The 15,479-nt window shown below is 59.0% G+C and overlaps 1 protein-coding gene across 2 annotated transcripts in view; it reads right to left on the reverse strand.

Annotated features, from left to right (window-relative positions):
• Window positions 1-15,479, reverse strand: part of MYO1C (myosin IC) — a 28,879-nt gene that overhangs the window by 11,474 nt on the left and 1,926 nt on the right. Inside the window, exons 1-14 of one of the 2 annotated variants that reach the window (XM_017865678.1) lie at window positions 10,611-10,648; window positions 9,036-9,191; window positions 8,506-8,621; window positions 7,744-7,942; window positions 7,512-7,592; window positions 5,439-5,618; window positions 5,261-5,359; window positions 3,996-4,109; window positions 3,834-3,905; window positions 3,205-3,324; window positions 2,992-3,074; window positions 2,670-2,775; window positions 2,476-2,556; window positions 2,105-2,196 (exon numbers count right to left, since the gene is read on the reverse strand). In XM_017865678.1, the coding sequence (XP_017721167.1) occupies window positions 2,105-2,196; window positions 2,476-2,556; window positions 2,670-2,775; window positions 2,992-3,074; window positions 3,205-3,324; window positions 3,834-3,905; window positions 3,996-4,109; window positions 5,261-5,359; window positions 5,439-5,618; window positions 7,512-7,592; window positions 7,744-7,942; window positions 8,506-8,621; window positions 9,036-9,191; window positions 10,611-10,628 (1,517 nt within the window). In that variant the 5' untranslated portion in view covers window positions 10,629-10,648. Of the gene's footprint in view, window positions 1-2,104; window positions 2,197-2,475; window positions 2,557-2,669; window positions 2,776-2,991; window positions 3,075-3,204; window positions 3,325-3,833; window positions 3,906-3,995; window positions 4,110-5,260; window positions 5,360-5,438; window positions 5,619-7,511; window positions 7,593-7,743; window positions 7,943-8,505; window positions 8,622-9,035; window positions 9,192-10,610; window positions 10,649-15,479 lie in introns of those variants that run through there. The other variant, XM_017865632.1, reaches the window with a different exon arrangement.

Genomic DNA, 15,479 nt, shown 5'->3' on the forward strand with positions numbered 1-15,479 from the left:
GCGCCCGCCACCTCGCCCGGCTAGTTTTTTGTATTTTAGTAGAGACGGGGTTTCACCGAGTTAGCCAGGATGGTCTTGATCTCCTGACCTCGTGATCCGCCCGTCTCGGCGTCCCAAAGTGCTGGGATTACAGGCTTGAGCCACCGCGCCTGGCTAGTATTTATTATTTAACAAATCAGGCAGCCCCTAAACCAGAATAGATTCAGAGAGACTCCTAAAAACAAGTTCTTTTTTTTTTGAGATGGAGTCTGGCTCTGTCATCCAGGCTGGAGTGCAGTGGTATGATCTCAGCTGACTGCAACCTCCGCATCCCGGGTTCAAGCGATTTTCCTGGCTCCCGAGTAGCTGGAATTACAGGTGCCCACTACCAGGCCTGGCTAATTTTTGTAGTTTTAATAGAGACGGGGTTTCGCCATGTTGGCCAGGCTGGTCTTGAACTCCTGGCCTCAGGTGATCCACCTGCCTCGGCCTCCTACAGTGCTGGGATGACAGGCGTGAGCCACTGTGCCCATCCAGAGACAAATTTTCAATATCTTATTATGCAAAAAATCCTCATGGACTTGGCATTCAACACCGCTGGGACTGACCCCAGCTCGGCAACCTAGATGAGAGGTAACTTTGGGGAAGTGACTGCCTTTTGGAGTCTCCGTGAGAAAACACCAAGAATCCCTCCAGGAGCGGCTGCAGGAGAAGCCACGATGTGCACAGCACGCATGAGACCGCGCTGGACAGAGGCACTTATTCCTGTTCCTACCTCGCCCCACTTCAGGGAATTCCTTCAGTAAAAAGCAGTTTCCAAATAAGGAAAAATCTAAGCAAGTTTCCTTTATTTATTTAGTTTTTGAGACAGAGTTATGCACTTTGGCCCGGGCTGGAGTGCAGTGGCGCTATCTTGGCTCACTGAAAGCTCCGCCTCCCGGGTTCACACCATTCTCCTGCCTCAGCCTCCCGAGTAGCTGGGACTACAGGCGCCCGCCACCTCGCCCGGCTAGTTTTTTGTATTTTTTTAGTAGAGACGGGGTTTCACCAAGTTAGCCAGGATGGTCTCAATCTCCTGACCTCATGATCCGCCTGCCTCGGCCTCCCAAAGTGCTGGAATTACAGGCATGAGCCACCGCGCCCGGCCTAGCAAGTTTCATTCTCAAAAAAGAACAGGGAGGAAGCCAGGCTACTAGCATCTTTCTTTTTTTTTGGGGGTCGAGGTCTTGCTCTTGTCACTCAGGCTGGAGTGCAATGGTGAGATCTCAGCTCACTGCACCCTCCACCTCCCGGGTTCAAGCAATTCTCCTGCCTCAGCCTCCCAAGTAGCTGGGATTACAGGTGCCTGCCACCACGCCCAGCTAACTTTTGTATTTTTAGTAGAGACAGGGTTTCACCATGTTGGCCAAGCTGGTCTTGAACTCTTGACCTCAAATGATCCGCCCACCTTGGCCTCCCCAAAGTGCTGGGATTATAGGCGTGAGTTACCACGCCCAGCTGTTTTTTTCACTTTTTGAGATAGGCTCTCGCTCTGTAGCCCAGGCTGGAGTGCAGTGGGTTGATCCTAGCTCACTGCAGCCCCAAAACTCCAGGGCTAGTGATGCTCTCGCCCCAGCCTTCTGCATAGATGGGACTCCAGGCGTGTGTCAGCATGCCTGGCTAAGCTTCTTAGTTTCTTTTTTTTTTTTTGAGACGGAGTCTCGCTCTGTCGCCCGGGCTGGAGGGCAGTGGCCGGATCTCAGCTCACTGCAAGCTCCGCATCCCTGGTTTACATCATTCTCCTGCCTCAGCCTCCTGAGTAGCTGGGACTACAGGCACCTGCCACCTCGCCCGGCTAGTTTTTTGTATTTTTTAGTAGAGATGGGTTTCACATGTTAGCCAGGATGGTCTCGATCTCCTGACCTCGTGATCCGCCCGTCTCGGCCTCCCAAAGTGCTGGGATTACAGGCTTGAGCCACCGCGCCCGGCCAGCTTCTTAGTTTCTGAACACACGTGAGGCGTCCTTAACTCAGCACTTGGTCACCTCCTTGTGGCTGGTGTTTTGGGATCGGGGAGGGACTCCCGCACTCTGCAGGCTCTGCCACAAGTGAGTCCTTGCCCCCAGCAGCCCGGCGGCCCCACTCACGTCAGGAAGTGTGGATGGTGCTTGACCGTGTCCTCCAGTTTCTCCAGGAAGGTCAGGTCCGTGGCCTCCCCGGGGCGCAGACACTCCTCATCCTGGGGGGGTGTGGCACAGGGGGAGGGACATATGGGGGAGAGGCCAGATAGCACAGAGGATTGGGGTCACCATGCTGGGAGGCACAGACGCAGGGGAGGGGGCAGATCACAGGGAGCCTCCATAGAGAGCTTCCAACCGGGGCGGCGCTCCCTCCATCAGCCATTCACAGCCTTGCCCCAAACTCTGGCCCTCTGTGGACCAGCCTGGAGACAACGGAGAAGGGGGACATCCTCCCACCCAGCCTTCAGCACGCGGCCTTGGAGGCACAGAGGACTCACCAAAATCGAGATGATGCCCTTAAACTTCTCCTCCACCAGATCACAGATGATCTTGTTGTTGAAATACTGGACGGGCTCCCACTGAGGGGCAGAAGGGAAGGCAGGCATCACTGTGGGGTCCTGGCACCCCCTCCCAGGGGCCCCGATGCCCAGGCTCCCCATGGCCCAGAGAGTGCCCTCAGGCTTGCACACACCGCGATGCCCTCTGCCTCGTACTCCTCCTGCTCCGACTTGAGCGTGAGCTCGATGAAGAGCTGCTGCAGCTTCTCGTTGCAGTAATTGATGCAGAACTGCTCAAAGCTGTAAGGAAGGAGAAGAGCCCACAGTGGCTCCGTGGGGACACAGGACCAGCAGAGGGGAAAGGCTGGACGAGGCCCCTGAGCACAGGAGGTGAGACACACACAGCCAGTCCCTGGCTGGCTGGGGAGTCACGGGGCAGGAATGAGAGGCTGGGGGACAGAAGACAGGGAGCAGGACAGGAGCCTGGGAGGAGACGGGGGGAAACGTGGCACTGACCTGTTATGCTGAAACACTTCGAAGCCATAAATATCCAGGAGCCCGAGAACCGTGGTGCTCCGCCAGCTGGGGCTCTCCGCGTCCTAGGGCAGTCATTCAACCGAAAGCGTGGGCCCCCGCGTGTGCCAGTCCCACCCCGAAGCCCCCCCGCACCCCCCACCCCGCTGATGGCCCTGCCTCCTGCCTCGGGAGCAGTGTGGAGCGAGCTCTCACCTTGGAGGCCAGCGACCTGTTGATCTTCCCCACGAGCCAGGTAAAAGTGCGGCTGTACACAGCCTTGGCGAGGGCGTCTCGCGCGTAGGCGGCCTGCTCCAGGTTCAGCGGGCTCAGGAGCTGTGGGCACAGCGTGAGGCAAGGAGATGAATGCCACAGAGCCCGTGCATCCCACCTGCCCCCAGGCTCAGGCAGACCAGGAAGCTGTCACCACTCTGTACTCCTAGCTCCAGCGAGCCTGTGGTGTGGGGAGGGGTGCTGGTAGTGGGACCTCAGGGAGGACAGGTGGCCGCCAGAGGGAAGGTGGTAGAGGGACAGGTCCGAGTAGCTGGGATGACAGGCGCCCACCACCACGCCCGGCTAATTTTTGTATTCTTAATAGTTGGGGTTTCACCATGTTGGCCAGGATGGTCTCTAACTCCTGACCTCAGGTGACCCGGCCACCTCTGCCTCCCCAAGTGCTGGAGTTACAGGCGTGAGCCACTGTGCCTGGCTCTCTGCTTCCCTGAGCAGCCTTCCTTCCATCCCTCCAGCACCGCTGAGGGGACCAGGCAAAGGGGAGTGATGGGAGCACGGGCTGCTTTGGAACACCTGCCCCTCCACACCCGAGGGCAAGGGCCCGGCCTCACCTCCTCCCCCTTGGCGATGATCTTCCTGTGTGTCAGGGCTTCTCGCAGCGTCGAGCCTTCCACGCTGAGGAGCTGCCAAGGGCAGGCAAGGATGCGGTGAGGGCGCACTCCTGGCCCCCGCCCCCGCTGTCCTCCCCTTACCCTCTGCCCGCCGCCGCTCACCCTGGTCAGATACTTCAGTTGGTTCTCGGTGGTGACCTGGGCGTTGCTCTCCTCGTCGGCAGCAAAGTGGATGTTACCCAAATGCAGGACGCTGGCCACGATGCTCAGCAGGTCCTGGGGAGCAGGCCGGGGGCAGGAGGGCGTGAGAGGGGCCAGAGAGCCCCAGGAGGGCAAGTAGCGGATGGCCACACAGGGGTGGGTGGTGAAGTGGTCTGAGAGGAGAAGGGGCTGGAAGTGGGAATGGGTGTTAAAGGTGGAAGGTGATTCTGGGGGTGGGCCGGGCACAGTGGCTCACGCCTATAATCCCAGAGCTTTGGGAGGCCGAGGCGGGCAGATCACCTGAGGTCAGCAGTTCAAGACCAGCCTGGCCAACATGGCGAAGCCCCATCTTTGCTAAAGATACAAAAATTAGCTAGGTGTGGTGGCAGATGTCTGTAATCCCAGCTACTCAGGAGGTTGAGGCACGAGAATCACTTGAACCTGGGAGGCAGGTGTTGCAGTGAGGTCAGATCGTGTCATTGCACTCCAGCCTGGGCAAAAGAGCGAGACTCCAGCTCAAAAAAAAAAAAAAAAAAAGAGGAGCCGGGCATGGTGTCTCATGCCTGTAATCCCAGCACTTTGAGAGACTGAGGCAGGTGGATCACCTGAGGTTGGGAGTTCGAGACCAGCCTGACCAACATGGAGAAACCCCGTCTCTACTAAAAATACAAAAAATTAGCCAGGCGTGGTGGTGCATGCCTGTAATCCCAGCTACTTGGGAGGCTGAGTCAAGAGAATTGATTGAGGCCAGGTGCGGTGGCTCAAGCCTGTAATCCCAGCACTTTGGGACGCCGAGACGGGCGGATCACGAGGTCAGGAGATCGAGACCATCCTGGCTAACACGGTGAAACCCCGTCTCCACTAAAATACAAAAAAACTAGCCGGGCGAGGTGGTGGGCGCCTGTAGTCCCAGCTACTCGGGAGGCTGAGGCAGGAGAATGGCGTATACCCGGGAGGCGGAGCTTGCAGTGAGCTGAGATCCGGCCACTGCACTCCAGCCCGGGCAACAGAGCGAGACTCCGTCTCAAAAAAAAAAAAAAAAAAAGAATTGATTGAACCTGGGAAGCGGAGGTTGCGGTGAGCCGAAATTGCACCACTGTACTCTAGTCTGGGTAACAAGAATAAAATCTATCTCAAAAACAAAACAAAACAAAACAAAAACAACAACAAAAGGTAATTTTGGGGGTGTGAGAAGAGGAAAGGGAGGGTCCCGGAAGAGGCCTCACCTCCACTTCATCCTCAGTGAAATCAATGACTGTCAGAGCCTTCCTGACCACCTTCCAGTCACTCTTGTCGTTGATGGAGGAGACTTTGGCACACTGGCCCTGGAGGAAGGGCACAGCTGGGTTAGAGCCCTGGCAACGGATCCCTGGGTGGCACCTGCCCTGCCTGCCAGCCACTCACCTTCACCAGGTACAGGTAGCTCTGGGGGTTCCGTTCCAAGCCCAGCCTGCGAAGAGTCTCCTCCTCGCCCCCCTCCAGCAGCTGGTAGAAGACGTGGAAGTTCCGCTCCCCGTGATTCTGGTGCACCACTCGTGACTTTTCCAGGAGGTAACTGAGGATATGGCCACCCACGGGGGCACCCTGTGGGCAGGGCAAGGCATAGGCCTGGTCGGGGGAGTGGGAACAGAGCCATCTGCCCGTCTTCTCCCCTGACTCTTGGGCTTGGGCAGCGAGACCTGGGCGCCAATTCCAGCCCTGCCACTAGTTGTGTGGGCTGAGGCACGCCACCCATGCTGGACTCAGTTACTTCATCTAAGAAATGGGGAGATTCAACTCCATCCACCTGGCGGCTCCACCTGGATGCCTGACAAGCATCGCAAATTCAATAGGCCTGAAACTGAACACCGGACCTTCCCCCTCTTCAAACGAGCTCCTTCCTGCTAGTGTCTGCCCATCTTGGTCAGTGGTGAGTACATCCTTCTCGTTCAAGCCAAGGCCCTGGCAGTCCTCCTGCAAGCCTGTTTTTCTTCCATACCTTACATCCAATCAGGCAGCCGATCCTGCTGCCTTAACTTTTAAAACATCCAGAATCCAATCACTGCACCACACTGGTCTGAGCCACCGTCACCTGTCACCTACTCGATGACATCAGCCTCCTAACCAGTTTCCCTGCTTAGCCTGGTTCCCCCACCATCTATTCATCTACTCCCAATCTCCCAGTGAAGCAGCCAAAGTCATTTTTTTATTTTGGAGACAGGGTCTTGCTTTTTCACCTAGGCTAGGGTTTTTCACTGCAGCCTCAACCTCCCAGGGCCGGGCTGGAGTGCAGTGGTGACATCTCGGCTCACTGCAACCTCCGACTCCCAGGTTCAAGTGCTTCTCCTGCCTCAGCCTCCTGAGTAGCTGGGACAACGGGTGCCTGCCACCACGCCTGGCTAATTTTTGTATTTTCAGTAGAGACGGGGGTTTCACCATGTTGGCCAGGCTGGTCTTGAACTCCCGACCTCATGTGATCTACCTGCCCCAGCCTCCCAAAGTGCTAAGATTACAGGCGTGAGCCACCTCACCCAGCCCAATGACTCCTCTTCTACTCAGAGTTTAAAAAAAAAAGGCCGGGCGCGGTGGCTCACACCTGTAATCCCAGCACTTTGGGAGGCCGAGGCAGGCGGATCACGAGGTCAGGAGATCGAGACCATCCTGGCTAACATGGTGAAACCCCATGTCTGCTAAAATACAAAATTTAGCCGGGCGTGGTGGCGGGCGCCTGTTGTCCCAGCTACTCGTGAGGCTGAGGCAGGAGAATGGTGTGAACCTGGGAGGCGGAGCTTGCAGTGAGCTGAGATCGCACCACTGCACTCCAGCCTGGGCGACAGAGTGAGACTCCATCTCAACAAAACAAAACAAAACAAAAAAAACATTATTGCAATGACCCAAAAGGGCCTGCACCATGTGGCCTCTCTCTGTTCTCAGGCCCCTGCTCTCTTCTCTGGCTGCTGTGGCCTCCGTGCTGTCCTGGAACACTTCCAGGACCCTCATATCTCAGGCCTTTTGTCCTGGCCTTTCCCGCTGCTTGGACAGGCACCTGCACAGCCTGCTTCTCCGTCTCCATCAAGCCATTATTTTTTATTTTTTCTAGAGACAGGGTCTCACTCTGTCGCCCAAGCTGGAGTACAGTGGCGTGATCACAGCTTAGGGTAACCCTGGACTCCTGGCCTCAAGCAATCCTCCTGCTTCAGCCTCCAGAGTAGCTGGGACAACGGACATGTGCCACCCCATCCAGCTGTCAATTTAAAATGCCACTGTCTCAGTGAGGCCTACCCTAATATGACCGCACCTGCCCCCCCCACACTCCTTACTGTGTTGTATTTTCTGCCACAGCCTCAATTTCCCGTTTATTGTTTATCACTCTGCAAGGCAGGAGTTTTGTTTGCTTTGTTTTACTGCTGGAATTCCAACACCTGGAATAGTCCCTGGTACCCACTAGGTGCTTAACCTACTGAATGGGAATCCTCGCGACACACACATCCATGGTACCTTGAAGTCAAACTGCACATCCATGTACTTCCCAAACCTGCTGGAGTTATCGTTCCGGAGGGTCTTGGCATTTCCAAAGGCCTAGGAGTGGACGGGGGTATGAGGGACACCTGGCACTCTCCTCCTGCCCTCCCCACCCCACCCTGTAGCTACTGCTGCCCCTCCCCTCCCGCACTGGCCTTCTCTCCCTGCCCCTCCCCTCCCGCACTAGCCTCCTCTCTTGGCCCCTCACCTCCAGCACCGGGTTGCTCTGCAGCAGCCGGTCCCGCACAGCACCTCCGCGCTCGGGGGCTGGGCAGGTCTCTGCATAGAACTGTAGCAGCCTCTTGGTGGCCTCAGTCTTGCCTGCCCCACTCTCCCCAGAGATCATCACTGCCTGGTCCCGACGCTCTGTACGTAGTGCTCGGTATACAGTGTCAGCCACGGCAAACCTGGGGCAGAGGCTCGTCAGGGAGTTCGGGGAGAGGGGCCAAGCGGAGCCCCACAGGGAGTCCCGCTCCCACGTCTGGGTAGAGTCCTCTCGTGAGTGGAAGTCTAATACACCCTTGAGGATGTATTGAGGATGGGGACTGGGGGTCCCTCGCAGGTATGGGCCATGGGAGATCTGTCACAGCTGAGAATGGGCGTCACTGCCAGCGGGAGGACTGAGATGGTCTCACAGGTGGGAGTCTGGAGGTCACTTAGGTAGAGGCTGGAGTCACTCATAGGTAGGTTTGGAGGAGGGTCTTCACAGGTGGGGTTCAGAGGTCACCAAGATTGGGGGGCCACTCCCAGTTAGGGAATAAGTCATGGGTGTGAGTTGGGGTATGGACTGAGTCCCACCCAGATGGAGTTGAGTTGTGACACTCATCTCTGGTCACTCGGGGATGAGAAACTGTGGGATTCCTCACAGGTGTGGCGCAGGAGGTCAGGATCATTTTAAAGTAAGGGTTGGGTGGGGCCACTTCAGATGGAGACAAGAGGGGCCGCTGCCGGAGGGGCTGGGGTCACTCACAGATGAGGGGGCACTTCATAGAAGCTGACGCCACGGTAACGCTCCATGTGCTGCCGGCTGTAGATCTGCAGGTCCCGGTAGGGGTTGACAGAGACCAGGACAGGACCAATGTAGGTCTGGGGTTGGGGGAAGAGAGTCAAGTTTATCCCGGGCCAGGTGCGATGGCTCACGCCTGTAATCCCAGCACTTTGGGAGGCCGAGGCAGGCGGATCACCTGAGGTTGGGAGTTTGAGACCAGCCTGACCAATATGGAGAAACCACATCTCTGCTAAAAATACAAAATTAGCCAGGCATAGTGGCGCATGCCTGTAGTCCCAGCTACTCGGGAGGCTGAGGCAGAATTGCTTGAATGGGGGAGGAGGAGGTTGCAGTGAGCCAAGATCGCGCCACTGCACTCCAGCCTGGGCAACAAGAGTGAAACTCCATCTCAACAACAAAAAAGTTTATCCTGGTGACCCCTGGTGTCTCCTCACCCTCTGCCCTGTGTCTGTGACCCCAGCACCCCTGCCATCTCCCCACAAGGGCCTCACATAGATGAGGTTCTCCCGAAACCGCCGCCTCAGGTTCTCGATAAAGGCGGCCTCGCTGGTGAAGTTCTCCAGCAGCACGAAATCCTGCACCCCCACCCGGTCACGGGCAGTCAGCGCACTCTCCATGGTCACCCGAACCCCGTCACTGCCCAGGGCCTGCAGAGAATGGGCCACAGAAGACAGTCAGAGTCATAGGGGACCAGGCAAGGCCACTTCTCCTCCACTGCACCTGTGGGACTGAGAGGGAACACAGGGGCTTGTGGACTCAGGGCTGGACATGGGACATGAGCCTGATGGGTGCGGAAGGCCTGGGTGTGGAGGGCCTGGGTTTGGAGGGTCCGGGTGTGGTGGGCTGGGTGCGGAAAGTCGGGTGTGGAGGGCCTGGGTCTGGGTGTCGCAGCACAGGGATCACCGAGGCTGCGGGCACAGAACAGAGACCACATGAAGCACTTGGGTCCCGGTGTGTACATAGCGCACGGACGCACGCAGGACCAGAGGGCAGAATCTGGGAGTTGCTGGTTTTGGGTGGAGAAAGGAGGGGGTCACAAGAAGGAACTCCTCGAAATAGCAGAAAGGCTGCTCTGTTCAGCTTGGACCAATCCCCTCCTCTCTCTGGGCTGCTTCCTCCTCAAGGAGGAGGAGTTAGACCAGGTGACCTCAGGTCCCTTAGCTCTGAGCCACGTGTGACAGGTGCTTTGGAGGACAAATGGCTCAGGGTCAATCCTGCAGACAGGGTGGGGCTGTCTCTCCCATCCGGACCCACCCACATCTCCACAGGTAGAGCGTCTAGCACCAAGGAAGAGGTTACTCCCAGACTACACCAGAGGGGTTCCCCCAGAGGGCCTCCCACCCCAGCTGGACTCAGCCACCCACTCCAGAAGGGGGGGGCCTCCCTCGCATGGCTGGGGCCACTCCCTTTCCTCCAGCTGCTGAACTCCCCAGGCACCTCCTCCACTGAGTCCTGAGAAGCCTCAGGGGATGGGGGGTTTACCATGGAAAGCCCGGCTGCCTCTGGGTCCCACTGGAGGGCTCAGCAAGACCCTCGGCCCCACAACCAGGGCTGAGATGGATCCCTCTCCAAACAGGGGCTCAGGCCTCCAGAAAACGGACACCCAGAGTATCCAGGGTCAGAGAAGAACAAGGTGGTGGTGACTGGAGGTGGATCCCAAAGGGGCCGCCCGGTGTCCTCTGACCACAAAAGGCCCAGATTTCTGGCCTGGGGCGTCACTCCGGGCCGGGGGCCTGCCCCTCCCAGGCTTGTCCTCCCCGCCCCGCTCCAATCCCGCGCCGAAGCGGCTGCCAAATCCGGCCGCGGTCCCCGCCCCCTCGCCCTCGGGTCAGGGGTCTCCGCGTTCTCAGGCGTCCGCTGCAGCTCCTCGTCCGGCCCCCCGGGTCCGAGCGTCCCGCGCGGCCCTCCCCGCCTCGGCCTCCTCCCCCTGCAACTTCCCGGGACGTTTTTCCACACGGAATTCCTGGGCCGCGCCCGCTTCCTGGCGAGGCCGAGGCGACGCCGCGAGGCGGGGAGGGGAGCCCGAGACCCTCCGCCCCGCCCTGCCCTGCCGCCCCCCGGCTCACCGACGCCCGGTAGCGCATCCTGCCCCGCCGGCCTGGCGCCCGCCGGGGCGGGCTCCGCCTGAGTCAGGTTTTCCAGGAGGGACGCCGTTGGTTCCAGGGTGGAGCCCGGAACCCGCCCGGCCGCCGCGTCTACACCGACCCGGAACTCACTTCCGGGCCTGGGACGACACTCCGCGGCGGGCCCGGGCGCTGGGCGGGCACCGAGGCCTGCGGGTCCCAGAGGAAGCGGGATTTCCCTCCCCCAACCCCCGAACTCGAGTCCCGGGAAAGTTAAAAATAGAACCAATGTCCAAATACGGCCGGCGCGCCTGGCGGGCGGAGCGTTCTCCGTGCGGGACGCCGTCCACCCACACGCGCCGGGGTCTGGCCCGAGCCTCGAACCCAGGAAGATCTTGATTTTCCTCGTCAGCACGGAGCGCGTGCCCCTGGGACAGGGACGGCCACCGGGTGCCCTGGACGAGCGCGCGGAGTCCCCTGCACCTCTGGAAGGCCCAGTTCCCCTTCTGGGAAATTCGCGTATCCCCGCCCACGGCATTTGGGGCCCACAGCCTCTCCTTACCCGTGACACCCCACTCGCCTCTGGGCCCGGGCCTCCTCCCTCTCTCCTTTTTTCTTTCTTTTTTTTTGAGACGGAGTCGCGCTAGCTCCCACGTTGGAGTTCAGTGGCGCGATCTCGGCTCACTGCAACCTCCGCCTCCCGGGTTTAGCGACTCTTCTGCCTCAGCCTCCCGAGTAGCTGGGATTACAGGCACCCGCCACCACACTCGGCTAATTTTTGTATTTTTAGTAGACACGGGGTTTCATCATGTTGGCCAGGCTGGTCTCGAACTCCTGACCTCAGGTGATCCACCCGCCTCGGCCTCCCAAAGTGCTGGGATTACAGGCGTGAGCCACCGCGCTCGGCCCATCTCCCTCCCTGCTTTGAAAGGGACCTCTCTCGTCTCTCCGGATCTCCGAGACGCCCCCCAACCCCGAACCGGCCTTGGCAGCCCCGCCCTCGCTGGGCTCTGCAGGCACCACCCTCCCTCGCCTGGGGCGAACCTTGGCTCAGATCCCACCGCGGGCAGAGGCGGGGACGTCTAGAGCCAGCAAAAGGCTGGGCTGGTGCTTCCTCGGAGTGGGACTCTGAGCAAGTCACTTAACGTTTCGGCTTCTGTTCTTCATCCCCAACATGAGGTTAACACAGGCCTAGAAGGGCCATTAGGTGGCCTGAGATAGAGCGCGAAGGCACCTCCCAGACCCCTCTAGACCCCGCTTCCCACACCCACCGCCTTCCCTCGGCCGGACGCTCATTCCTCACTCGTGGGCAGAGGCCTACTGAGAGTCAGGCCCTGGGCCACGCTTCCGATCCGGTGGGGAGAGCCTCAGGCGCGTCTACAGGCACCTGCCTGCCCTACCAACGCAACGGCAGACACAGACTCGCCCTGGGGGGGTGGGCAGAGCCGGGACCCAAAGACCCAGCGCCCCACCCCCAGCTCGCGGACGCCGCTCCCTGGGGAGAGGGCGAGGCTGTGGCAGGTGCGGGCTGGATCCTCGCGGGGAAGGCTAGTTACTGCAACAACAGCCCGGCCGGAGCGGCGGCCCCGGGGACCCGCGAGCGGGGGCGCCAGCTGGTGGGGGAATGGGAGCGGGGAAGGGGAAGTCTCGGGCAGAGGCGGGGAAGGGCGGGAGGAGTCACCCGCTGCGGTGCCCCCAGGTTTAAAATCCAGAGGGAGGGCCAGGCGCGGTGGCTCACGCCTGTAATCCCAGCGCTCTGGGAGGCCAAGGCAGGCGGATCATCAGAGTTCAGGAGTTCGAGACCAGCCTGGCCACCATGGCGAAACCTCGTCTCTACTAAAAAATACAAAAATTAGCTGAGCGTGGTGGTGGGCGCCTGTAATCCCAGCTACTAGGGAGGCTGAGGCACGAGAATCGCTGGAACCCGGGAGACGGGTGCAGTGAGCGAGATCACACCACTGCATGCCAGCCAGGGCGACAGAGCGAAACTCCGTCTCCAAACAAAACAAACCAAGAAAAATCTAGAGGGAGCAAGGAGGGGACCCAGCCTCCAGCTCGCCCAGGGGTGGGCAGCGACTTAGAAGACGGGGCAAAGCGTCAAGAGAGCCCCTGCCGGAAGCTCAGCTCCCTCCCTGCCGGGCGAGGCGCGGGGACCCGGGCCGGGGCGTGGCCGGAGCGCTGCGGGGGAGCGGCCAGGAGGGCGGGCTGGCTTCGCGGCCGCCTAGTGTCGCCCCCCCCGTCCACGTCACGCGGTTGCGAATGGAGGAGAATCCTGCCGGCGGAGGGGTCGGGCCCGCTTCTTCCACGATCCCCGGCCGCGCCGCCGCATTCCCGGGATGCCCGCTGGCGCCCCCGCAGCCACCGCCCGGCGGCGGAAGGAGGGGGCATCTCCGCCGGTCGCGCGCCCCAGGGCGGCTCCAGCCCTGGCAACCCCGGGCCTGCCCCGCCTCACTGGACGGAAGCGCGAGCCCCGGGCAGGGAGGGAAGCGGAGAACTGGGCTGGGAAAGACGCCGCGGCTGAGGCTGCAGCGCCAGGCGCCTCCTGCGTTCTCCGCGCTTTTTTAGGTTACTCCCTTCGGTGCCCCCAGCCGAGCCATAAGGTCTATATGATCACTCCAGTGCAGAAGAAATCGAGGCTGGGCAGGTGACTTTGTGCAAGGTCTCAAGAGGAGTGGGACTGGAACCCAGGCACTCGAACACCTTACTGCGGGGCTGCCCTGAGCCTCTTTGTGCGGTTATCAGGGCTATCAGGGCTGAGACCTTCAGTGACACGGTACAGGCCCCTGTCGGTGTTGTGTGATTCTATTATGTCACATGTGGGCCTTAGGACTGGGCCAGGGCCTTTGGCTCTGGGCCTAGAGGTTCCCTGCAGGCCATGGCCCCTGAGTGACCTAGGAGACTTCTTCCCCAAGGCTGCCTCTGGGTCTTCTCCCACCTGGGGAGGCGTTTACTGGAACCACAGGGGATGGGGTGGCCCAGCAGACCTGGGCTATCTTGTGCCCTTCAGATCCTATAGGCCAGGTGCCTACAAGCCTGACTTCTGGGGACAGCGGGAACCTCATGTTCCCCCAGCCTACGGGCACACAGATCTTGCACAGAGATCTTGCCGTGGGGTAGGGGTGTTGGGGGCTGGGAGGAGGTGTCATCTGAGGCACCCAGGACTGCTGCTATAAACCGATGTCTACCGAGCCCCGAGGCAGCAGAAAGACTGTCTCATGGTGGCACAGTGCTGGGCGGCACAGAGCAGGGACTCAACTTCTTTTTATTAAACAAATCTTAGATCTGAGCCTGGCTGCCCACCAAGGACCATTCCAGGCCTCGGGGAACTGTTGTGAAGGGAAATGGGGAGGAGAAAGTGGTGACTTAGGGTCTCTACCCTGATTGCTCACAGGGCCTCAGTCCATTCTGGCTTCACAACCATGGGCCTTCGGCTGCCAGACACCTCTGCCTGGGGTGTCCAGCAAACGTGAACAGAGGCAAGGTGCAGTGAGTGGCTCACGCCTGTAACCCCAGAACTTTGAGAGGCCGAGGCAGGAGGATCTCTTGAGGCCAGGAGTTCAAGACCAGCCTGGGCCGCATAGTGGTGAGATCCCTGCCTCTAGAAAAATTTTTTTTTTTAAATTAGCTAGGTGTGGTGCTGTGTGCCTGTGGTCCCAGTTACTCGGAAGGCTAAGGTGGGAGGCTCGCTTGAGCCCAGGAGGTTGAGGCTGCAGTGAGCCGTGATGGTGCTACTGCACTCCAGCCTGGGTGCCCCAGAAGACCCGGTGTCAAACAAACAAACAAAGCAATAAACCCATAACATGTTAACATAAATTTGTATGGGGGAAAAAAGTAAACGGCCCAGGAGCAGTGGCTCACACCTGTAATCGCAACACTTTGGGAGGCCAAGGCAGGCAGATCACTTGAGGTCAGGAGTTCCAGACCAGCCTGGCCAACATGGTGAAACCCTGTCTCAACCAAAAAATACAAAAATTAGCAGGGTGTGGTGACGCACACTTGTAATCCCAGCTACTTAGGATACTGAGACAGGAGAGAATCACTTGAACCTAGGCGGCAGAGGGTGCAGTGAGCTGAGATCGCCCCACTGCACTCCAGACTGAGTGACAGAGCAAGACTCTGTCTCAAATAAATAAACAAACAAACAAACAGGGCCTTTGACGCCTAACCTGTATTCCCTGTTCAATGTCTTTGTAGAGAGAAGGGTGGCACTTCAAGCTGGTCATCACAGCCTGGCATTAACAGGCCTGCTCTCCTCCCTCCACTCCTCACACCAAGTAGTCACGACCTGCTAAAACCTCACCTCCAGGCTAGGCGAGGTGGCTCATGCCTGTAATCCCAGCACTTTGGTAGGCCTAGGTGGGCGGATCACGAGGTAAAGAGATCGAGACCATCCTGGTTAATACGTTGAAACCTCTTCTCTACTAAAAATAAAAAAAAATAGCTGGGCGCGGTGGCACGGGCCTGTAATCCCAGCTACTCGGGAGGCAGAGGCGGGAGAATAGCTTGAACCCAGGAGGCAGAGGTTGCAGTGAGCTGAGATGGCACCACTGCATTCCATCCTGGGTGACAGTGAGACTCCCTCTCAAAACAAAACACAACAACAACAAAAACATAAAACAAACAAAAACCTTACCTCCATCACTGCTCCTTACCTGGGCCAAGACAGCAGCCTCCTAACTGGCCTCCTATTCTTCCTCCTACCAATCCATTTCCCCTCGGGCAATACAAATCAAATGAACACCTCATGTTCATAGAGTGTAGGTTTAGGGCACCCTCCATGTGCCAGGCCCATGATTCACACCCACTGCTGCTTACCGGGACCCTGCCTATGAACTCCGAGACACCCCCGCTGTCCTCAGTTTACCCCACTGC

Source organism: Rhinopithecus bieti, unplaced genomic scaffold (assembly GCF_001698545.2).
Source record: "Rhinopithecus bieti isolate Rb0 unplaced genomic scaffold, ASM169854v2 scaffold_22, whole genome shotgun sequence".
Taxonomy (NCBI): Eukaryota; Metazoa; Chordata; class Mammalia; order Primates; family Cercopithecidae; genus Rhinopithecus; species Rhinopithecus bieti.